Source organism: Fistularia commersonii, chromosome 2 (assembly GCF_037954325.1).
Source record: "Fistularia commersonii isolate RoL2024-O1a breed Wild chromosome 2, RoL_Fcom_v1.0, whole genome shotgun sequence".
NCBI classification, from domain to species: domain Eukaryota; kingdom Metazoa; phylum Chordata; class Actinopteri; order Syngnathiformes; family Fistulariidae; genus Fistularia; species Fistularia commersonii.
In genome coordinates, this window is record NC_141285.1 from 15,304,551 (window position 1) to 15,329,348 (window position 24,798).

Consider the following 24,798-nt stretch of genomic DNA (forward strand, 5'->3'; position numbering starts at 1 on the left):
CCTAGCCAGTGACGTCCACGACTACAAATATTTGCTGCCTTCAAGGTGAGTGAACTTTCACCTTAGTCCTTCCATATGCATTTTTCTATTATCTTATCCTAGAAAAATGAATACATAATTTTCACACATCTCAAAAAGAATTATTCTGTAATTACAATTTTTTTCACGTGGTTAAAACTCAAGCAAGAGTGTACTACATTACACAGGAATCTCCGTGCAGTAGTTATTTTAAGTACAGTACCTATTAAAGTTAAATGGGATTTTTTTACACTAAGAATAACAACGGGGGAAGGAGTGGTTGGGTGAAGGAGAAGAAAAATATCAGTGATATCAAGTTAAAGGTCATCCATGGCAAGCCCCAGATCATGTGTTTAATGTTTGCCACCCTTGTTATAATGCTAATAAAGACAAAAAAATCGAAACACGGTGGCAAATATTCTTTAAAACTGCTAAATTGTCGATGACAAGGCACCAAAACTACTCATCCACGTTACCTGTCCCACTTACATTTAGAACTAAATCTGCACGACAGTCTAGGTTTTGTCAAAAGCATGATTAGGTAAAGAGTTGACAAATTCAGAATTTGCTGTTTTGGCAACTATTTCAGTATTTGCAAGTGCAACAGGTGCCATGTGATGCAAAATTTGGCTACCTGTGAAATTTCATCAACTTTAATAAATTAGCGTCTATATCATTGCATTTTAATAATTAGAGGGCTTTTTTGAGTTAGTTCATGTATTTTGATAAATGGTTGGCTCATTCTGCAGTCATTTTATTTGTCATTGGTTTCTTACTTTATTATTCTTAACCTTGTGAACCTTTTTTTTTTACATAGGGGCTTGTGTTTTTGTCCTGTGGCCTGCAGTGATTTAATATTTCAGCCTGTGCATGTCTTTACCACAGTGTTCTTGTTGGGCTCTGTGACATTTGTGGTTCTGTCTGATTTGTTAGCCTCGAGGTATGATTATTCACTTGGATTGCAGCGCATTTCTGTATCACTAATTACATGTTTGTGTTTTACATGACAGACGACTGGATTTTATGTGTTTTGCCTCAGTTGCTCTGTGACATTGATTCTTAAAACAAATGGAGGATTAGAGGAATGACTTGCATCTCAGATAAAATAGTGACTTTCAGCACATTTACTGTTGACAAAGAGAAAAAGGATTTCAAGTAACTTGTCATGAACAGCTTTTTGTCCAGATGATGTCACTGTTGGTTCATTCACTAACAGGCCGTCTTCTGCGCCTTGCCGGTTGTCTGATTTTGTTAAATGACAGTTTATGACCGGATTATCTCAAATTGATGAGATAATCAAGGAATATTAAATGTGTCTTTTAATGCCATCGACCTGCCACAATAATGATTCACAGCTCGACTGAACACAAACGATTGTAATAACGCAATAAAACTAATTATTTTAATGAAGGCAGAATAATCTGAATCAAATCCCTGTTTAACCCTTAACCTTAGACCTCCTCTCCCCTCCACCTCTCTGGCACGATGGTCCGCACCCTTCCTCTGCACTGCATCCTCCTCCTCCTCCTGTGGGCTCTGTGCGCTCCCGCCCATGCTGAACCTGGGAGGGCCGCGACCTCCCAGCACAGGGTGGCGCGCGCTCCCGTTGCCAAGGTGCGTCTGGCAGGCAACTATGCGCGAGAGTCTCACGAAGGCAGAGTGGAGGTGCTCCACAACAACACCTGGGGAACGGTGTGCGATGACGAGGTGGACATCAATCTGGCCAATGTGGTGTGTCGAGAACTGGGCTTCCAGGGTGGCGTGACGTGGGCGCACAGTGCCAAGTATGGCGAGGGACAGGGTGAGATTTCCTACTCTTTATTTAATCATAGCAGGAGAAACCAGGTGAAAGAAGGCATAAAAGTAACAATTTGGAAAACACGTATTTGTTTATGAGACTTTTCTAAAATTATAAGAAAATTATAAGAAAATCAGCAAAACATTTGGAGAATAAAAGCTTGATTTTAAAAATGTTTTTCTACTCATAATAATTTTTTGTTTCACCTCTCATCTCAGAGGCCTCTTCAGTTGTAATGGACTGTGGGGTGTTTTTGTACATACCTGCTGGGATTGGGGTCTGGCCTAAGTTGAAATAGCTTATGTTAACTTCGACCAGCCCCCAACCCCAGCAGTTGTATACTGAAAACTCCCCTCAGTCCATTAGAACATGAAGAAGCCTCTTGGATGAGAAGTGAAACATCTTCAAGGGAAGAAATCAAGTTCAGTTGTCAATATAAGATTTTGACAAGGATTAACCTTGACCCGGATGACTTGAGAACCTCCATAGACACTGATGATTATTCTCAGATTTTTGAACCACAGGACATAATGCAATGGCCTCTAACTACACCTCCACTGACCAGGCCTTTACAGTAAAAAACAAGAGCTGAGATTTATTGTGGTCTATTTGCTTCTCCTCAAATGGCCAAACAAAATGCTCGTTACCAACCTGTTAATATGACATTGCATTGAATGTTCCGATGGCGAGCAGTCCTGCTCGACTAGTTTATCCCTACCTACATTTGCCAAACAATGTAATTGCAAGACACCAATTAAGGGAACAAAAAATAACCGACACCATAAATTGACAGATAATTTTTGAGCTATTGGAAGTTACATCATGTCATTGTCATCTAGCGAATGGGGTAGTCAAAAAGGGGTATTTGTTAAGAATAATGACCGTGTTTGCTTGCCAGAGCTGTGTAATACTAGCTGTGGTTTACACGCATTCTTTACTGCTGCTTTTAAATCAAAATTAAAGAGAAGGCTGACTGGATTCATAGTGAAAGATGTACCGCACCCTCCTTTCTAAAGTACTGTGTATCTACAGCTGAGCATGCCACTGAGGTGTAAAACAAAATCAGCCTGTTATTTAAAGTTATGTCTGAGATCCTTAGGATCTATTTTGAGCTCCTGTGAGATTGCGGTTCTTCGCCTCAGTATTGACCAATCAATGAAATTCAAAATGAATTATGTAATAAATGATCTATCCTTTTAACAGGCCCCATATGGATGGACAATGTCCGCTGTGATGGTTCTGAGAGTTCCTTGAGGGACTGCAAACACAATGGTTGGGGCGTGAATGACTGCAAACACTCGGAAGACCTCGGGGTGGTGTGCACCACAGAACGCAGGCCGGATCAGGCAGGCAGTAGAGGCAACGCCATCAGGCCGAACGGCAGTCCTGCATCTACCGGCAGGCATCCAGGACAAAGTTACCATGGAAATGGACATTCATATGACGGGCACCGAATCCACAGACACCACCTTTATCAGGTACCTCAGCTATAATATCAATAGTTACAAGGCAAAGTGATGGGCTCTACTTTTGTCCATAATTATGGATTTTTTTATTCCACAAAGGGTCAACGTAAGGTCCAAATTGAGGAGGTGCGGCTTAAGCCCATCTTCATGGCTACCAAGAAGAAGAGCTTGCTCACAGAGGGTGTGATTGAAGTGAGGCATGCTGGGAGATGGAGGCAGGTCTGTGATATGGGATGGAGTCTCAACAGCAGCAGAGTCGTCTGCGGGATGCTTGGGTTTCCTGAAGCAACTCAGCCCAACGTCAAAACATACAAGTGAGTTTTAATCTTTTCACCAAGTCTTCTGTGACAACAAAACAATACATCCATTTAAACCACCGACTGTGGTTGTCATCTACCTCACTAACAGCATATTATAGCTTTTATGCTTCCATTTAATTAATAAAAACCTCCTGGGAAGTATTTGAAGTGTAGAGGAGCATTGACTAAAAGCATTTTATCAGGCTTATCTTTCTTTCCCAGCCACTCTTCTGTGCTCCTCTCGTGCTGCATAGTGATAAAGGGATCTCTGTCCTCGCTCAACCACTCTTTCTTTACAATTCTCTCCAGGCAAATCACCTCTGCTCACCTCATTGCCTTTCTCTCTCTCACTCTCACCCTGCCTGCTTTGATGCTATCTTCAGCTTGCTGCACCTCGACAAACAGCACCATTTTTAATTTTAGATTCCCATGCTGAGATGTAATGTCACTGTTGATTGTGCTTTAACTGTCCCTATCAATACCATGAAACTGAGGCAGCTATTTGAGGAGAGTTTTTGTGAAGGAACTCATCTTCTTGGCAAGGTAGACTCTGCACACCCTTGTCAGCAATACACACCTCCACTTTTGCATCCCACTGCAACAGTGGTGCCGCCAGTATTAGTGGGTGATTGAATGCCCCTCCTGCATGTTGAGGAGTTTTTTGACTCCTCATCTCAAACAAATAATTATTGTGTGTGTACATATATATATATATATATATGTGTTGTTCTGCTGTTCAAATCAGTGCTAAAAATTAAAAATTAGATGGTTATTTTTGAAGTATGTATGAGGATAATGATTTCGATTCATTACACAAACTATATATATATATATTTATATATATATATATATGTGTGTGTGTGTGTGTGTGTGTATGAATAAACCATACTTTAAATAATGAGGTTTAGATTTTGCATTACCAAGTAAATCCTTATCAAAACCATGAAATGCATCTCAATATTGTACAAACAGGAAAATGGGATCAAGGACTTTAAACAATTAAGTTGTGCGCAGTTTTAATACATATTTGTGTCCAGGAATTTAAAATGATTCAAGACTCACTCTTCTAGCGCACAGCACTATTGGCAGGTTTGGTCTCTCTTAGTCTTTCCTACACATCTGCGCTTCCTCTCCACCACTCTTCTAGTGGTTTTTCAAAAGCTCTTAAACCACGGTGGGACCACACATTATTTGACAATGATTTCAGTTGTGTTTGAAGAATGAAGACATGACATGTCTGACCATTGGCTGTCTTACTGGAATGAGGAATCAGTTGGATCTTGTTCCCGGAGAACAGCTTGCTCTAGGCGATTCATAATTTTGCAGCCCTTTTTTTTTTTCTTGGCCAGCGTTAAACTGACTCAACTGCTAAGTTACTGCAGTGTCTGCTCTGTACTGTTGGTGCTATTTTTCTTGCTGCTCAAAAGCTGTTCTCCTTAAGGGAGTAACCTATTCACTTTTGAGACTTCTTCCTAAATTTTCCATTTGTTCTGCACTGACCTTTAATATAGCTATTTCTACAAGTAATAAAGCTTGATGCTAAAATTGACCTCTGTTTTTGGAGAAGTATAAACATTCTATATATGAATAGAACTTTAAGGTTCTTGAATAAGCGATCATTGAGTAACCCTGTGTGATATACAGTCTGTCCAAGTTTTGTCAGTATGACCCATCTTCCTTGTATTGCAGGTAGAATAGTGTTTGTTAGTGATAGAGTTTGCCTCTTTCATTTTCCATTGTAGTTTAACACAGTTACTTTAATGCAATAGGTGAAAAGTACAAGCAACAATAGATTTGCATGAATACAACACAAGTAGTTTGGCTTCTCCCCAAAAAGAGATATATGACAGGAAGAGACATCAGGAGGACAGAGCTACTGTAGCTTGAAGGACTTTGACAAAGACCCACAGGGAAGTTGCTCACTGACTGTTCGAGGATGTTTTTAAATGATATGATGATAAATTCTAGTGATCCAAGCTGTTTATGTCCCTGAGCTTAGCCACAACAAAGTGGATAGTTGTGTTTATATCACATATCAGCTTCTGAATGTATGATTATGGTTTGAAAGATTGCACACAGTATGGAGTTTTATTTTTATTACGTTTGTAAATCCCAAGATACCAGCAAGATGTGGCTGTGACTTGACGAATCTTGGTTTTCCTGACCTGGTAATGATCTGCTGTGTTGCACGATATGGGTCTGACTAACAATGATCTGTTTGTTTCCAAATCTGTACCTCTTTTCTTTGTAAGAAGAAGAATACTTTTTCATTTATTCTTTCCCTCAAATGCCAATAATCTACCTCCAATAATCTAAGTTATTTAAAGATAGATTGTTTGAATGCAAATGTATATACAATAGCCAGTAACAACCAGAATGATTATAATATAATTCTTAGTCTTGACGTTTTAAGGATTGCTGTGTGACTGGAACCGATACTGTCTAATTGCAAAATGTGAGCAGACCCACCTAGAAACTCTTGGGTTTGAAACAATATGATGCTCATTTTTCATGTAACATCTGGAACTAGCACCAGAAAAGCTTGGGATTGTATTACATGGTTTGACCAAATTTAGGCAGTGACACTCCCGCATGTTTCCCTACCTTGCTCCAAGACTCTTGGTCCATTCTTAGAAATCCTCGGCTGAGCCAAGGCTCTTGACTGCCTGTGTCTTTTGGATGAGACTCTGAAGATGCTGTAATTACAGGTCGGTCAGGACCGAGGCTCTCTGGGGTTTTTGCAGAGAGCGAGAAAACATCCCCAATTATGTGTGTGTGTGTATGTGTGTGTCTGTGTGTTTGTGGGTGGGTGAGAGAGCGAGAGAGAGAGAGAGACTGAGAGAGAGAGAGCTATAGTTGGTACTGGAGCAGAATAGGAGAAGTGAGAGAAGACTGGAATGGAGAGGAGGAACAAGTTGTAGCAATCACACCAGCCACATTTTTTGCCTGCATGTGTGAAATATGGCCAATTACAGCAATGGTAGTTGCTGTCTGTCTTCTCTGTCACCATGGAGATTTAGAGACTTAAACTGGCATGTAATGTTTAATTTCATTATAGCTGAGTTTTAATTTTCAGAAACATTCTGTGCTTATTTGTGTATTTACTTATTGTGACCAGGAGATGATTTTCAGGTTTTTTGCATTATTTTTTGCGTGTTTGTGTGTGTGTGACATTATTTTCCCAGCTTTTAATTTTATATTCATGACAACAGCTCTTTTCATTGCTGGGAAAAGACCTTGGAAGCCTGTTTTCAAAGAAGATTAATTTAACTGGCCTGCTCTGGTTGACAGCAATATTTTGCAAATATCTTATGTGCCTGACTGTACTGTATATTTTCAAAGAGTGGAAAAAAGAAAAGCAAACATAAGTCTGAGTCTGATAAATAAATCTCATAGAGCCCAATGGGAATATCATTAAGCCTATTTTATCAAATATTTAGTTGCAGGGGTAGATGTTGGCAAATATCCCATCTGTAAAGATCCTCGGAAACATCAATGTTTTAACGGTGGGATATATTTACATTTCTAGGAGACATTCAACTGGATGAGTTAGTTTGAGGCTAACAGTTTGTTGAATTCGCCTTTAAACATCAATGTTCCAAATATTTGAATTACAGTGTTGATAACAACTGACACTGACGCCATGTAGCATCCTGTATTTAGACATCTTCACAGAATGAGATGTCATCACCATTTGAAAATTAGAATGAAAAAATCTAATTTTTTATTATAATTTTTGAATATTCGTTATTACTTATGTTGTGCGGTTGTTTATACCGTTTAGCTGTCCAGGTGATTTTAATGTTCAGCTAAAGAAAATAGAAATGTCTTTTAATCAGCATCACTTTGAAGTACTGCGGTGGCCACGTTTTACAGTAAATAGACTCTTTAAACCTCACTTTAAAAATGGGAGGGACAGTAAAATAAACCTTTGATGAAATCAGTCATTGCCAAGAGCTATGCTGATATTCTCTGTCCCTTGGTCTTTGGAGATTTCCAAGTTGCAGTTGTACACCAGCATTTTTGTAAGTTACAGTTGTGTATTTTTGAATGGCAGAAGTAAAAAAAAATGTTAATGAACTCAAGTTAAATGAACAAAAATGTCTGGTTTTGAAGAGTAAAAGTGTTGCTTAAACACAAAATTTGCTGTTTGGCTCTGAGGATTTTTTTTTGATTTTATGGTTTGGTCTTTTATCGCTGCAGTATGTTTTAAAGCACCTCTTTTTAGATGGTTTTAAACCATTTTAACATGTAATAACTTAATTATGTTGTTAAAAAGAAAAAACCTTAGCGCGTAAGATGTAACGCTAGTGAGAAGGTGATAAGAACAGGGCTGATGGGAATCCCTATCATTAGCCTGACTTCTACTGAATCCACAACAGTGATGAAATGTTCAGCTGGTTGATAAATACTGTGACTACGTCTGATGCTGTCTGTGATCGTTCTTCTGCCATTACCTATGATGGTGATCTGTTTACTTTGTGAGGAGCAAAGTGACACCTTTATTTTTATTTTTATGTTGTTCTGGTGTGATGATCAATATCGACAAACAATGATTTGATAGATCAAAACTAGAGGCTCCAAGTTATCATTTCTAGCGAGTGTCGTAGTCTTGTTAGAATCTGTGAGAAGGAGAATGGTTAGTCTGTGGTGAGATCACAAACAAGTCACAGACATGTTTGCCCCATGGGAAAACATGTGTGAATATGTGTGTTTGTGCTTGTGCTTGTCACTGTCTATCCCCTATGTCAACTTACTGTAGAGCCATATGGTAGACACATTTTGGATGTTTTACAAGTGTAGTTAAAGGCTGCGTTAAATTGTATACAATTTGTCAAAGGGCAGTTTGCAAATGGTCCTGTGACATCACACACAACTTCATTAAATGTCATGAATGTGATTTGAATGCCTTTACTTTTATGACTCACTTAAGAGCAGTTTTTGAGATAGTCCACAATGGTCGAAACCAACCATTTAAATAACTATGATTTCTTATACAGATGTTCATAACGCTTTACTGTAGGATGTGAGTTTGTCAAATGAGCCTCGGTGGCCAGCTCTAGTCCTTTGGTAGAAAATCACAAAATTGCATCTGCAATTGTCACAACCCTGCTTTTGTGAAACAACTGATGAAAGTGTTTTTTTTTTTAAACTGCACTCCACTTTCAGCTATATTTTCCTCCCAAAATTATTGTTTATGTGTATAGGAATTATTTATATTTTTATCCAGAGAGGGAAGAGGTTTCCTCTAGCCCACCACTTAGAGTACAAAGTTAGGAAATGAAGTTATTTTGCAAAGTTGGAATGTGTACCATGAGCCCCCAAAACTTTTAAACAACCACCCACACCAAGTCAATGATAGTCATTCTTTTGATTTCAACATCTTCAGTTTTCTTTTGAGCAAGTGTATTAACTTTATGGGAACTGCTAGGGCAAAATATTTACCTTTACCTGTGTAGTCACACAAGTAAAGTTTGATGTGGTTTCTTTAAATGGCAATTCAACAAGGAAACATGTTTAGTGACTTTGCCGTGTGTTGGTAGACTCTACAAACAAAAATCAAAAAACAGAAACCATTCAAAACATGTGATGCAAGTTTCAAACTGGGTCCATTTTTAGACTGCTATATTAGGGTGAGCTTTTAGAAATTGACCAGAAGGTAGCTCAGGTGCAAAAGAAGCATCTTTGTGACTGTGGTTTTTGGTACAACTCCTGAACTGTCAGCATCTGGAATTTTTTTAAAAATTGCCTAAATTATCCACACTGAAATGCCACTGACAAAGACTGAATCAGTGGCCTTAAAATGTGTATCTACATACACTTTATGGCCAAAAGTATTTGCTCACCCATCCAAATAATTGGAATCAGGTGTTCCAATCACTCCCATGGCCACAGGTGTATAAAATCAAGCACCTAGGTTTGTTTTTTACAAACATTTGATAAAGCATGGGCTGTTCTCAGGAGCTCAGTGAATTCCAGTGTGGAACTGTGATAGGATGTCACCTGTGCAACAAATCCAGTTGTGAAATTTCCTCGCTCCTAATAATTACACTGTCAGCTCTATTATAAGAACAAGGAAGTATTTGGGAATGATAGCAACTCAGCCACAAAGTGGTAGGCCATATAAACTGATGGAGCGGGGTCAGCGGATACTGAGGTGCGTAGTGTTGTCTTAGCTTAGTGATAGAGCGCATGCTTCACATCTATGAGGTTCTGGGTTCTATCCCCGGCATCTCCACCGTAGTGCGAGGAGGTCGGCAACTTTCTGTGTCAATCACTACAGACCTATGGACCTGAAGCCTACAGACCTGGGCTTTAGATTAGCTCAAGAACAGTGCTTCATAGAATGCGTTTCCATGGCTGAGCAGTGGCATCCAAGACACACATCACCAAGTGCAATGCAAACCTTGTGGACAGCCTTCTCAGAAAAGTTGAAGCTGTTATAGCTGCAAAGGGTGGAACAATGACATAATGAACCTACAGAGTAGACATGGGATGTTACTTAAGTTCATATGCGAGGTAAGGCAGGCGAATGAATAGTTTTGGCCATATAGTGTATATGCACACAAACATACATGAGCTATGGATGTATATGCGATCCTGGTAAATTGTATCTTTTATGTAACAATACTGAATGATATTGTGTCTGTTGAATGTCAGAATGTAATACAGTAAGTGTGCATATGTGAACGCATGTTACGGCATTTGCATTTTATTATTGTTTGAGGACACCCTGGCATGCTGTCTGCGGCATGGCTGTCTGGTGTGCCTGCCAAGAGAAAAGAAAGCTTTCCTCTCAACTGCTCTCCCGAGTTAGTCAGCCGACTTGGCAAACTAACTGCCAGGACTAATCTCAAATTAGTCCTGGCATTTCTCGGACGTGCAGTGAAGCACAGTGCCAGAGTTTGTTTGTATATCATGCTTGGTCAAATCCTGTTTTCCCAGAAATGTTTTATATCACTGATGTTGAATGTCATGAGCTTTTTTTTTTTTCTTTGTGGTTTTGGAGATTAAATCCTTTTTATAGTTTTACATCCTTTATTTCTCTGGAAGCCTCCAAATGTTCTCTTTGATAAACACTAAAATAGCCAGCAGCATGTAGCCAACAATCTAAAGCCCAACCAATATTTCCTTTGAACAGATATACAGCTATTTGGATGTAAATAATTCAGATTCATGATGAATTATTGTCAGAAAGACATACAACATTTTGTTGGAAATTAAAATCGGGTAACGCTATTTTTTTATTGCTTGTTGGGCTTCTTACGAAATGAAATCCAAACATTATCTTTTGACATGATATGGTGTTTGATAAATTGCCATAGCATGCTTGATCAACCTGAAAGGCGTATGGATGCTAGTTCTTACGTTAAAGCCCACAAAAATGCAAAAGATGGACCAGGCAATGATAACAGCACAACTTTAAAACAATGGAATAGTAATGACAGCTGCCATTGGTTTTCTTAAAAAGAAAAAAAAAAAAGGTTTCCCTTTGGTGTCCTGACTCTGACCTCGCAACCTTGAAGTAACCCAATATCACTGGCCAAACAATGGGGTGTAGATATAACTATTTCTCAATTATTCATATAAAGCATTGACTAAACAGCAAAGGGAAGGACCTGAATGTTTACATTTAATTGCATTCCACACCTCTCCAGCAGAGAAATGTTGAATGTTAGATTTTTAAACTCAAAATGAAAAAAAAAAAAATCTGTAAGAGAACAGAATAATGGATTCTTCCTGAACTTTCCCATACGAAGCATCAGTGTAACCACAACTTACTCTGCTTTCATACACAGAAGCTATAGTTTGACCAGAAAATATCTTTTTTTTTATAAAGTCATTATCGAAGCAGTATCTATTTTCAATCATTGACAGACACTCAAGCAAATACACCTGTCTTTTAACTTAAGTCTATAATTATATGTGTGCCAAAGTTCACTGTGGCAGAAATCTCTCTTGTGTGACCAGGTAACTTCATAAAACAAACAGCAGATGCTGCAGTATAAGTTCTACCTCATTACATCAGAATCTGGTCACCCTGGTCACCTCACAGGGCGATCTGTGTACAACATTAGTAAATATTCAGCCCTGAGAGAACCAACAGCCGTCTATTCTTTTTGTTACTTCACAGGAAAATATGGGATTCTAAGGTTTCAGATCCTTCGACAAGGTAATAAAGAACCATGTATTCACTGAGTTCATTTGTTAACCACATATCCTGAAAGTGAACCTAATTTAAATATGCATTTTCTTCTTTTTTCCTAGACTGAGCATTATGGCAAGGAAGAAGGGCTTCTGGGTGGAGAAAGTGCACTGTCTGGGTATTGAGAATAGTCTCTCTGAATGTCTTGCTCAGCTGTCAATACCCCGCAGCCCTTCCCCCTGTAAGAATGGAAGACATGCTGTGGTCAAATGTGTGCCGGGACCTCAGTTTGCTAGGATGTCCTCAGGAAGACCCCAGGCCCCATACCCAATTGTGGTGAGATGCAACATAAATCAGACCCAGAAATGCATAGACATGTGTGTGTTGTGTGGGCTTTTCAGTGTGTGTGAAACATTCATTCGAACAAGCAAATTATAATCCTTTCTGTGTCCAGCCTGTGCGTCTGAAGGCTGGCCCCAGGCTTGGGGAAGGTCGGGTGGAGGTGCTCCGAGATGGAAAGTGGGGGACAATTGTAGACCACATGTGGGAAAGGACTGCAGCCAGTGTGGTCTGCAGAGAGCTTGGGTTCGGTACTGCTGTGGATGCCCTGCACGGAGCCTTCATGGGTCAAGGTGAGATAAAGAGCACTGCAGTCTCTTCTGACATGAACATTTTACACACATCTGAGGCTGGAATGGCTGAAAAACATCACAATTGGCTGTTTTTTACATTCTATAATTTGGATGTTTGAATGTGTTTATTGTGTGTCATGCAATTTCAGAGAGGACAGGATGACTTTACGAGGCTTTTGCTTATCTAAGATACCACGCCTGTCTGCCGTGACCGATCAGATAATATATGGGCATGTCTGTTTGTCTGTCTAACTGTTTGAAGCTGCAAATGTGGTGATTGCAGAACGTCCAAATATGATGGTGTGCCAGGGTTCCCAGCTGCCGAAACACAGTGCACATGCTCACACATTGAAGAAATGCAATACTATAAGCCACATTGGTTGACATTGATACTCTTTAACCAAAATCACAAATGTTGCTGCACTTGCTTCAAACAAGCTTTTCATTCACTCTCTGAGTGCTGTGGTCTTTTCCCTTCGATTTCCACAGCTGACACTAAAATTTTGTACATATCCAGCTGCACAGGCGGTGTCTCCACACTTTTAGAGATGTGAGAATGGACTACCCTTTTCTTTGGCTACGGTGTATTTTCTGAGGCAATCAAAATGTGGGATGGCAATCTGCTGATTTAGCTGCCCTCTTTCATATGTTACAGAAAAGTCCCTTTATATCTTTAAATACCTTAAAATGTATTTTGTGTTCATTATGGTATTTGTTTTTATTCTTTTTTTTTGATAAAATTTTGAAATATAATAAACACTTATAAAAAAACATCAAACCTTATTTTTAAATACAGTTATATCCTGTGTCATCTGGATTCAGTCAGTTACTTAACTTGTTGGGTCACGGTGGTTCAGGCTCATCAGGGTTCCAAGCAGTCTGAAGCAGAGGTGTTTAATTGTCAGGGAGGTGCCAAAAGCTTTCAATTTTCTGTCTGAAATAGGTTTTCCTACCCACAAAGCTGCATTTGTCCTTGTGCATGTCCATTTGCCATATTTATTTTGCATTTGTGTGTTTTAAATCAGTCTTAAAATTATAACATGAAGATGTGGCTCTGTAGCAACAATTTGGTTTGGCAAATACTAGGGTTACCCTCTTCTTTTACCTCACATAGTTCCTGTCTCTGTTCTGGAAATGCAGGTTTCCTATACTGTGTTTCCTTGGTTGGTGACTCATTTAAAAACATTCACTTATTACACACACTTGCAATATACATTCTATCTTTTCCTTGCTTTCACTTAATCCTAGACAGCATCTACACACACACACACAAACCCGCCCCTCACACTTTTTGCCTTACTAATGCATGACAGTGGAGGATGTCTGTACATCAAATACTTCTCAAAAGTCTCCTCCATAAAATTCAGTCTGTTAGACATCTTTCTGTTAGTTATCATTGTGTATGCGTGTCTCATGAAGATGTCTAAATTAATCAGAATCCTCAGTAATGTGCAGCAAAAGTTGATTCACGTGTTTTCGTATATCTGCAAACACAGGCAAGACTGTGCATTATCATTTTGAATTGAAATGAATCAACATTTAGTGATATAAAGATATATTCTTCATTCTACTGCATAATCCTCAGGTATACTTTTTTTTCAGCCATGCATGACAAAACAGATATTTCTTTCATCTGTTTCTTTTTACTAAAAATTTTTTTTATTTAAGACCCCACAGGAGACTATCCCCTTATTTTTGATGATAGGATGTGATAATGTGATAAAGGTTATGCTCACTGGTCTCGGAAGCTAGAGAGAATAGCTAACATTCCAGTGCTTGACCTAAGGTACACAATAATTTCATGTGGATAAGAAAAACATTTAATGATATAAGATGGCTTGCTGAGTTTTAGCGTACATAATTTCATGAGAATTGATACAGCAGAGATGCCACATTAATGCGTTAAACATTGTGTAATTGTAGAGGGGAAAAGAACATTTTCCTTTCAACCACGAACCAACTGTTTGTACTATCTGAAACAAGATATGACCAGTATTGACTTTTTTCCATCCCATAAACTAACTCTTTAGTGACATTCAGTTTTGTTTTCTATGATTTTAATCAAAATCAATTGCCAAAGCGAAATAAAATCCGTCAAATTAGTATTTTACCTGGTTATCTTTTGTTTCATAGCTGTATCCACAATTTCATTTTATGTCAGTTTGTTCATTGGGAAAGTTGAGTAGTGTTTAGCGCTCTACACAGATTCCATCTGCAAACCATCAAAGTACCATCGTCGTTCAATTTATTATCACCATCAGTGAGTGAAATTACAGGGAAACTGTTTCTATTTCTTGACCAACATTGTTGTTTCACTGTATAATTTCAGCCGTCAAGTGTGTATACACATCGTTTACTATACATACATGAGGGGGTAAAACACTCCAAATTCCTACATCCATGTTAAGAGTGTGTGGCCAGGTTCTTGGAATTTATTCATGGCTTTTGTGGATTTCTCAAACTAAATGTTAAATATAGCATGTCACCGTTCATTTTGAGGATCCCTCAATTGGGCCCCATGTCAGTCTTGATAACTTACATAGTGGGAGTTTGGATTTAGCATGTGGCCATTTCCATTACATTGGATTCAGAAGTGGTTTACATGTGTGCTTTTCATAGGTTTGAATCCACACATGGTGACCAGCATCAAAAAGAATTTTCCCTTTTCTGCTCAGTTTTCAGTTTTCTCTTTCGCTAAGTTTTTTGTATATTAGTTGGCGCTTATTTCCATGTTCTCATTTCTATCTTCGCCGTTTAATGCTTGAGTCGAAGGAAAGATCAGAGAAAGTTTTGGCCTTTGTTTTTTTAATGTGCCCTCATCACAGCATCAGGTTATTAGATGTACAAATCCAAGGTCCCCCCTCCCCCCCGAGATATCAATGTTATTAAGGGATCATCCAATTAAAAATCACGAGTGCTGGTTTTGTATTGTGTTGCAATAAATGTGTCCTTGTTCAGTCTATCAGGGTGGTAGACCAACCACGCAAGTTGGATTTTTTATTTATTTTTTTTCAAAGAAGCAGAATGTCGGTAATGAGGTGTGACATCCTCAGAGTAGATCATGATGGTGCTGCTGTTTAGCAAGCTTTGTCGTGAGCGATATGACATTTTCGTTGTTGGATGCTGGAAAAATATCTATGCACACGAGGTTCAGATGTTCAGCATGCGTGCCTCTTTGGGTGATAAATGAGTAAATACCAATGTGTGCACTTTGGGTGGCCCTACGTGTAACATGAAATAGACCTATTCAGTCCTGTGTTTAAGCAGATCAGATTTTAAATCAAACCACATTTTCTACTGCCTCTCCAGGTACAGGGCCGATCCATATGAACAGTGTCCAGTGTACGGGGGCGGAACGCTCCATTCTAGACTGCCACTTCCAAGAAGTCCAACCTTGGACATTTAAACACAGCCAGGATGCTTCAGTACGCTGTCATGTCCCTAAAACTGGCACGGAGAAAACGGTATTGAAAAAAAGCACGATCACGTCACATGTTTCGGCTTCAGCTGGTAATGTGTTATCCATGTAATGTCCTAAATCTGATGGATTTCCAGGTAAGGCTGACTGGCGGTAGAGTTCCCTCAGAAGGCCGAGTGGAAGTATTAATGGACGTCGGTGGCAGGAAGCGCTGGGGCTCTGTTTGCAGTGAGAACTGGGGCATCAATGAAGCGACAGTGATATGCAGACAGCTGGGTCTGGGCTTCGCTGCCAGTGCGCACCAGGTAACCGTCCCCCTGGACTTAACTGGATATCTGGTAATAACCCTTGGCAATGTTTCATTTCAATGTTTCAATTCATATCAGCAGTGCAGAATTATTGATTTAAAGAAGAAACAGCTGAGCACAGGGAGGTCAATCCATAGTTGTAGCCCCCCTTTTCCCCTTGGTGGACAATGAGCCATGATTCTACAAGTATTCATTGATTTAAAAAAAAGAAAACAACAAAAACCTAACATTTCTTCTGCCTACTGTTTCCTACTTCAAGGAAACCTGGTACTGGCCTGGTGACCAAAGTACCAGTGATGTGATTCTCAGCGGAACTCACTGCGTCAGCACTGAGCTCTCAATTCAGCAATGTCGTCGCAACATTCATGTCCACTGCCCTCGAGGAGGTGGAACTAAAGCAGCTGGTGTCACATGTTCAGACAGTAAGCCAAAATCAAATTCCCGTTGTTCTTATCATTTGTTTTGTTTTCTTTATGTTGAAAAATAATGTCACATTCTGCCCTGCCTTAGCGGCTCCCGATCTCGTCCTGGACGCCCAGCTGGTTCAGGAGACTGCTTACTTGGAAGATCGACCCCTACACCTGCTGACCTGTGCCAATGAAGAGAACTGCTTGTCTTCCTCCGCCGCCAGGATGAATTGGCCCTATGGCCATAGACGACTGCTGCGCTTCTCTTCGCGTATCATGAACCTTGGCCGTTCTGATTTCAGACCAAAAGCATCGAGAGAAAGCTGGACATGGCACCAGTGTCACAGGTAGAACTTCTCATATGGAAGTGCCGTGTCGCTCGTGTGTGGGGTTTCTTGTAGTGGTATAAGTGTTTAAATACTTGCTATGTTTAGTGTTGCTGGTTTCCATGTGGTCACACTTAGTTCTTTTTTCCTTTCCAAGTGTTTCTGGCATTAATGACATAACTGCCACCATACTGAGCAATTTGAGTTAAACTTAATTTAACTCCCACCGGAAATGTAAGCATGGTGAAGTGTGATGGTTCTTCCAAGTGCATATGGTTCCAAACGTAAGAGCCTTTATTTGTCACGGTCTTTAGCAACATTTATATTTATTTACAGCTATATTATTAGCTGTAAATAAATGAAAGTTCCCCTCAAGAACTTTGTCTAAACACATTGCACCCTGCTTGCTCTGTTTCTTATTAGATGACGAGAGCACTTTCAGGCCTGCCACTTTCAGGTCAGCAGAGAAGAGGCCATTTTAAGCCCACAGAGTTGGCTGTGGGAGATATGTCACATTGAGTTATGCGTGGCCTGAAACAGTGCTGTCATCTCTCCAGATTCATTAGCCTCACAGCAGCACGTGTTCATAGTAATGATGGTTGAACCAAACCATTTACCACAAGTGGTGTGTAATGCAAAGGACAGGGAAGGGCGCGCATGGTCAGCTCTGCAGCAGTTTGTTACAACAACAAATCAGAACTGTGCATGTGTGATTCAATGCTCCCCATTCACTGGAAATGAGCAAACAGGTCAGCCAACCTGGTGCTAAAACAAGCATCTGTGAGAGGTGTTGTGGTGACACCCATGCTCATGTTCAAGCAATGAGGTCATTAGGCTACACGCCATAGGGAACCAGTGTTCATTTAGTGTAAATGCACACACATAAAAATATATACATGCACTCTCAGCTGGACTTTCCCCCTCTTGTCACAGGCACTACCACAGCATTGAGGTGTTCACACATTATGACCTGCTGACTCTGAATGGCACGAGGGTTGCAGAGGGACATAAGGCCAGTTTCTGTCTGGAGGACACTTATTGCCCTGAAGGTAATGGTATCCACTATTCACGGGTCCCAATATATACAACACATATAACCTGTATGACTGGAAACTAGCAATATTCCCCTTACAGCAATCTAAATGTGAATTTTTTGATTAACTCTTTTCCCACTTACACTTCACAAAAATATAGCTAGTGAGAGGAAAGACAAACAGATATTTTGACACCCTCAGAATGTTAACTCAATGAATATCTCAACATGAAAATATCAGAATGAAGCTATTGAATATAGCTCACTTCATGATTGCAATTCTCCACACATTTTGTCATTCTCATTAGGCAAATGAGTGTAGCTAATCCTACTGAAGTGATCCTTGCCAGATGGGGGGGATGGTTCAAGGTCTCTCTCACATCCATAAACACACACAGCTCCATTAGTTTTGTCAGATCAGTTGCAGCCCTGACCCCACAATTGAACAACAGAAACAGCAACAGATGTGAAAGTTTGTCATTGGTGGGAAAAGATAACGTTTTGGAACTCTGCTATTTTTATTTATAGACTGTTCATGTCTTATTTCAATGATGATGCAGGTTTATATCAAGAATTAGCCTCCAAATATAGTCAAATGCAAACTCTTGAAGTGTTAAGTTCCTACAAATATCAATGGATGACAAGCACTGAATGGGCTTTGATGACGATATCTGTAATTTTTTTTGTGTGTCAGGACTCCAAAAGCGATTTTCTTGCTACAACATGGGTGACCAGGGTATCTCTGTGGGCTGCTGGGATACCTATCGCCACGATATTGATTGTCAGTGGATTGATGTGACAGATGTGCGGCCAGGAGACTACATTTTTCAGGTCAGAAGTCCTTTCCATTTAATTTCTTCTTCATATTACCAGACAGGCTAAACTTACATCTGTTCTTTTAACACTGAATAAGAAACATACCACTTAACACACCTGGCTATACCCTCCAGATCTAAATTGTGAAGTACTTTTAATTTACAAGCAGAAGTTTACGGATAACAACAGGATACCAGATGTATCACGACTTTTTGAGACTTATTAACATGCAACTCACAGTTCCGATAAGTACTGTTGTTGCAGAAAAACTCAATCTTTGAAATTACACATCTTGATTTGAGAAGGATTCATTAAATTTACTTGTAATACCCACGACAGACAGACATCTCAGTGTGCAGACTGGCGTAATAATGAAGCGGCTTACTGAATACAGTGTAGATGTGGAAAAACAACTTAAATTCTAGGTCATGAGTTGGGATAAAGGGTCATTCAAGGAGAAGTGTCTTGTGAAGGTTAGAACAGCTTTACTGAACAGAGAAAAGAAAAAAAAGATTGAAGGAAAAAAAATCCAAAAAGAGTGAGTTGCTCGCCAAGGGTACAGATCTGTATATGTACTTGGAACCGCTCCTTTTTTTTTTTTCTTAAACAAGAGCTGATGATGGTTGCCTCTTTTGATCCAGAGTTTCACAGAAATACTTGGCAAGCCTTTAGTATTGAGCCACCCAGGGCCCATGAAACACACCAATAACTCAAATTAACGATTGCAACTCTTTTAATGCAGCAACACCTAGTCCCTTCTCCCATTAGGGACAGCTAATTTGCCACCAAGGAATTTCTCCGGCCCTGCTTTTATTTTTATAGCCACTAAGCAGCATGGTCTGTCACTGAAACAGCTCTGTGCTGAAGCCCACACAGATGTACATTGTAATTTAGACCAAAAATTAAGAGACAGTTCTGAAGCATATTTCAAGTTTCTCAGTTTTTTTGTGCTCGTTGCCTTGATTTTACCCTGTAACCGTTTCTAACCTGTAATTAAAGTGGGTGTAGCAGTTTACAGAGCAGTTATTTAAGTAAATGGGTTCTCAGTATTATCACCAGAGCAGATTAAGAGAATGGTTGTATCAGCAGTTACAGAGTCGCAAGGCAAATAACAGACTATTAAATGCATGCCAACGCTCAAAGACACGCAATATGTTTATGCATGAATATAGATTTTTCAAGAGTTGAATTTAAGGTTTAATCTGTGTCATTATTACAAACCTATGTTTGGTGTGTAAAGGAGGGTTAGTGGTTTGTAGAGTATTTAAATTGGGGGAAAAAAGTAGAAAGCCTTGTCACTACAACCCAACAAAACATTTTACTTTCGGTCACAAATCCAAAAACTTCAATAAAACCCTCTGTCCTGCCACTTATCTAGTGTTTTGTGGCCAACTGAGCCTTTTGCATGTTTTCACACAGGTTATAAAATAATTTTACAATGGAACCTCTTGAGGGATCTACCAGCAAATGTGTGCGTTGTATAATAAGCAGACTACAAAGTGAATGCAGTTGCAGTGTGGGTGATAGTGATAATATAAATAAAGTAATCCAACTTTTTTTTTTCCCACAGATAAATGAAGGATTGCCTATGAAAATAAAACCAACCACAATCACTACTTAATAATCCCACTTTGTGCTTAAATTGATTTCTCTGGGAACAATTTCTTTTCGTCAAATATGTACCGGCATACAATCTATTAGATTCAACTACAATAAAAGGACTTTGAGATTGAGCAGTCCCAAGTATTTATAGAGATATGACTTTTTGCAGGTTGAGATCAACCCTTCCATGGACATGGCTGAGTCTGACTTCATGAACAATGTCATGAGATGTCGGTGTAAATATGATGGTCACAGGGCGTTCATGTATGGATGTCATGCAGGTGAGATCATGGTGGCCTTTTCTTCTTTCTCTTTGTTTTTTCATTTTGACTTGACTTTGCCACTGATAATGGTATTCTCTTCCTTTATAGGAGATGCATACAGTGCAGAGATTGAAGACTTGTTTGAGCATCAGAGACAAATCACCAACAACTTTGTGTAGCTGTCCAGGGCCTTATAAAGGCACTCCAGTGGGGCCAAGACACTTCTCAGGGTGGGCTGAGGTTGATGGCACCAGGTACTTGGGACCTTATGAACCACAAAACAAGAAAACTCAGAAAATGGCACTTGTCCTTCTTTTTGGCAGGCATGGTTAAGATAGTCATAAGCACGTCACATCACAGAGGCAACCAATACAGACTTCACACTGAACTAAATCAACCAGTGACAACAAGAGCGGAACGAGTGCCTGTCAGCTCAGCATGTTTCATTGCTCTAGTGAAGAACACATGTGATAAAGATTCAAACTACAAAGTTTGCTTTTGTGAATGTGGACTACTGGTAATTTAAACTTTTCAGAACATGAACACATGAAAGGCCTTACTACAATGACTGTCAGTTTTTACACAGTTTGGAAGTGCTTTTGGCAGAACGTATTTTCCAATTGAGAACAAGTAATATATAAGAAAAGTATATAATTTCTAATTATTTTATACACATTGCATCATCTGCAGCCATGTAATAGTACTTTTTCGTTATTTCATTGGTGCGCCTTAGGAATACTGTATGTTATTATAACAACATTTCTATTTTTCAGGTGAGCGGTGCTGTAAAATGTATTTTATGTATACAGGGGCTTTGAGACAAATGGTAACCTTTGTGTGCTCATCAAAACTTTATATTTTACTTCTATGACCTGTTGTTTTCTTCTTATAAAAATGGGTGATCATTTTAGATGTGACTTTCTATCCACTGAAAACCTCTTACCAGGAGCTTTCATTTGTAACACAATAGTGGACCTAGTGTTCCCTTTGCTTCAAGCCCTTGTGTTAAAAAAAAAAAAAAAAATTATCAGTTAATTATTACCTTGGAGTCAACAAAAATGTTTTAAAGGAGTGTAGTTGCGCTTAATTTGTTTGCTTCTCATCTAGAATAGGACAAATGATTTCAAATGGTCCATATGGAACAAAGCACTTTATGTTTTAAATATCAGTATTGCAGTTTTAACCCCCTAATGTTTTACTTCAAGTTGCTACCAAACTGACTTTGTAGGCTGTTTATCCAAATGACTTTTGTTTTATTGTTTACATTTCAGAAAAATGAAATAAGGTTTGTGTTTTCATATACAATGTACTATTTATACTGTAGTTTTATTTATTCATGCATTTCACTCATACTCAGCATGCTCAGTTAAAGAACATGTTAAATACATGTTGATTTAACTTGCAAGACTGTTTTTTTTTTTTATTCTGATGTGACTAACTCTGAAAGTACATTACTATGAAAGACACCCAATTAGAATTTTTCCAATGTTGTAACTGAGTTACTGTTGATTTTATTTTAATTTACATCATATTTACATTACATTACACTAACTGTAAGCTGTATAGTTTTTTGGTGACTTTCAGCCTTTCCAATGGAAGGGAAAATCAGCGTGACAAAACCGCAGCATCGCGGTTGGCAGACTTGCTGGGTTTTGAGGACATTTAAGGCTTTTAATTATGTCTGTTTGGGTTTGACTTATGGTTACAGTTAAGGTTAAGGCGGTAGCATGTGCTTTATAAGGAAACACCATGCAATTGTTGGTTATTAAATCAGAGAGAAAGTGTATTTTCATCTTTACAGAGGTTAAAAGACAGATTCTCTGAGGCTTAATTGAGGGTGATAGTAACTAAAAAAGGTCTGTAAAGTAAGTTAGTAGTGCAGAAAAGGTCATTTAGGAGTTTGGGAATCGAGTGAACATTCTTAAAGCTGTTTAGTCTCTCGTCCACGAGCCTTTTTCAGTTCCATTATGTATCTACAGTTTTTACACCAAAAATTTTGGAGTCGGTCGTCATACCATGACCACACGTCTGCATTTAAAGCCTCGAAGGAGAGCATGTTTGTCTAAGAGCAATGCAGAAACAATCAAAAAGTTGTCCAACATTGTCAAAAGAGGCCTTGTTTTTGTTCATCATTCTAAGTGAAAATGCAACTGACCAAACAATAATGTAAATTCTTGTAGGAGAGAATGAGAACAACTTTATTTATCACGAAGGAAATTGTTGTTCCAGAGTTTCAAGCAAAAACATAACAATAATAGTAGGAAGGAGGGAGAATAAGAAATACAATAACGTATAAATTGTCAAGGTTAAGGCTATAGTGTTTTAAGGTCTTAAGTACAATTGTACAGTTGAAGCATAAATTAAAGCCCTCTTATTTTACCGTTTAGAGTAACCCTGTCAAGATTGTCTTGTATCAAAGCATTTTCAAGATTCTTTGAAATAAGACACAATGATAACTGTCAACATTTTTTTCAAAATCCCCTCCCACCCCCACAACGAGACCTTCGTCACTGGCTCCATCACAAAGGTTTATGAGGATTATAAACTCGTTTGAGATACAAAACTAACTATTATAGAACATTTTAAAACAGGTGTTTTTAGTTGTTTTGTGCATCTGTACAGTTGCTTTTGATATATATGGTCTGTTCTATGTCTTATTTAAAATTTTTAGCCATTCCACAGTTTTGGATCTTATCAAATAGTTCATATCTGAAACATGCATCAGGTTACTGTAGTTGACCCCATGCTGGAGGGATTGGGATATATTTCATATGGCCAGTTCTGCTTTTATTTTACGTTTTAAAGCTGAGAGTGTGAGCTACATTGTTCTTGTGTACAATCATATTCATAGAAAGCTGTACTCTCAGGGATTTTGACCTCGTCTTCATAATATTCCATGATGTGATTTTGGTTGCTTTTAACTGTGATGTATACACGATAACATCAAGTAAATTAGAGCTGTTTTTGCCAGCTCTGTTGCAAATAGTCTTTACCCACATGTTTTGCTGATGTAACGTATGAAGATGATAAGCTTAGACATACTTTCCTCAAAGATACTCTGGATAACTGTGGACAGACACTGGCTGTGGCAAATTTCAGTGAAAGAGCAAATCACAAACAATTCATTCATCACTACTGTGAATCAATAAAACTTCATCACATACTAAGTTGTCTTCTGTGTCCTGCCTGTCAATAATGCATGACCCTGCAGAATATTGGTTAATGATAAAGTTTCTCAAAACAATATTTTCTTTGACAAGAACAGACTGATCAAACATTTTCCTTTCACTGAAGGGAAGATCTACTCTCAGAGTTCTCATTTTGGCATGAAAGCTACATTGTGCATTTCCCCTAAAATGACTAAGCTGCTAGAAGTCCAGCCTCTCAACTTTTGCCTTTTTTATGACTAAATCTTTTACAAATACTGATCTTCATAGGAACTGAGAGGAAGCCAAAGAAAATGGTTATGAATATTTATTTTCAGAAAATTATGACGAAATGTAATCACATCAAATATTAGTCAAGTGGGTGAAATACACACAGATGACTTGGACGGTCATTTGATATTAACAATAGTTTGATTTGATAAATCCACCCAGAAAGAAAATGGAAGCTGTGAAGTGGTCACCAAGTGGGATGAAATAGCGGCTGAGCAAACAGAAAAGGACTACATGAAAGCAGAGCACCTGGTTTCATACACTTTACTTGCCCAACACTTAAAGTATCATTAATCTCTAAATCTACGCAGAAGTCTTGGATGAAAAAATATTCATGCATGGCTCAAAACTTTCTAACACAATGAGCAAGTGCTGCAAAATACTGGTAATATAATCATAATTGACCTCAATGCGAACTCTTGTGGTAGATACTTGGTGGAAGTGGCTAAAATGTGGTTCAAGGCAATATAGTATATGGTATTGTTTGTAGCTTTTTAAAATTTACATTAAGTCTTGGTGTTGCAAAGCGCTGTACTACAACCAAACGGAAAACAAGATCTATCAAGATGAAACAGCAGAGAGAGAGAGCTATTTTGGGGAAATTGAAGATTTGAGGAAAAAAATGATCAAGCTGAGTTCATAGATATTCAGCTGGGCGGTACTCACTTTTATCCTTACAGGGCCAACTTCCTGTTTGCAGCGTATGTTTTTATTCAGGAGGCCCCTTCCCACACCACCCTAACCCAGTGGGTACCACAAACAGCTCCACAATGGAGACTGTGTGCACTCTCTGAATGACAGACCTGTCCACACAAGTTGCAAGGAATCC

At 38.8% G+C, this 24,798-nt stretch overlaps 1 protein-coding gene across 2 annotated transcripts; it reads left to right on the forward strand.

Moving 5' to 3' along the window:
• On the forward strand, positions 1-23,689 carry loxl4 (lysyl oxidase-like 4). 2 transcript variants are annotated; one of them, XM_086169894.1, is made up of 15 exons: positions 1-45; positions 1,474-1,819; positions 3,020-3,294; positions 3,382-3,596; positions 11,716-11,754; positions 11,850-12,063; positions 12,182-12,359; positions 15,669-15,823; positions 15,915-16,115; positions 16,345-16,507; positions 16,596-16,839; positions 17,752-17,867; positions 18,546-18,682; positions 20,439-20,550; positions 20,641-23,689. In XM_086169894.1, exons 2-15 carry the CDS (start codon positions 1,504-1,506, stop codon positions 20,709-20,711), a joined length of 2,436 nt encoding a protein of 811 aa, XP_086026020.1. In that variant the 5' UTR covers positions 1-45; positions 1,474-1,503; the 3' UTR covers positions 20,712-23,689. The 2 variants fall into 2 exon arrangements, with proteins under 2 accessions (XP_086026020.1, XP_086026029.1); XM_086169903.1 differs by having other exon boundaries at positions 15,915-16,082.
• The last annotated feature ends 1,109 nt before the right edge of the window (positions 23,690-24,798 follow it).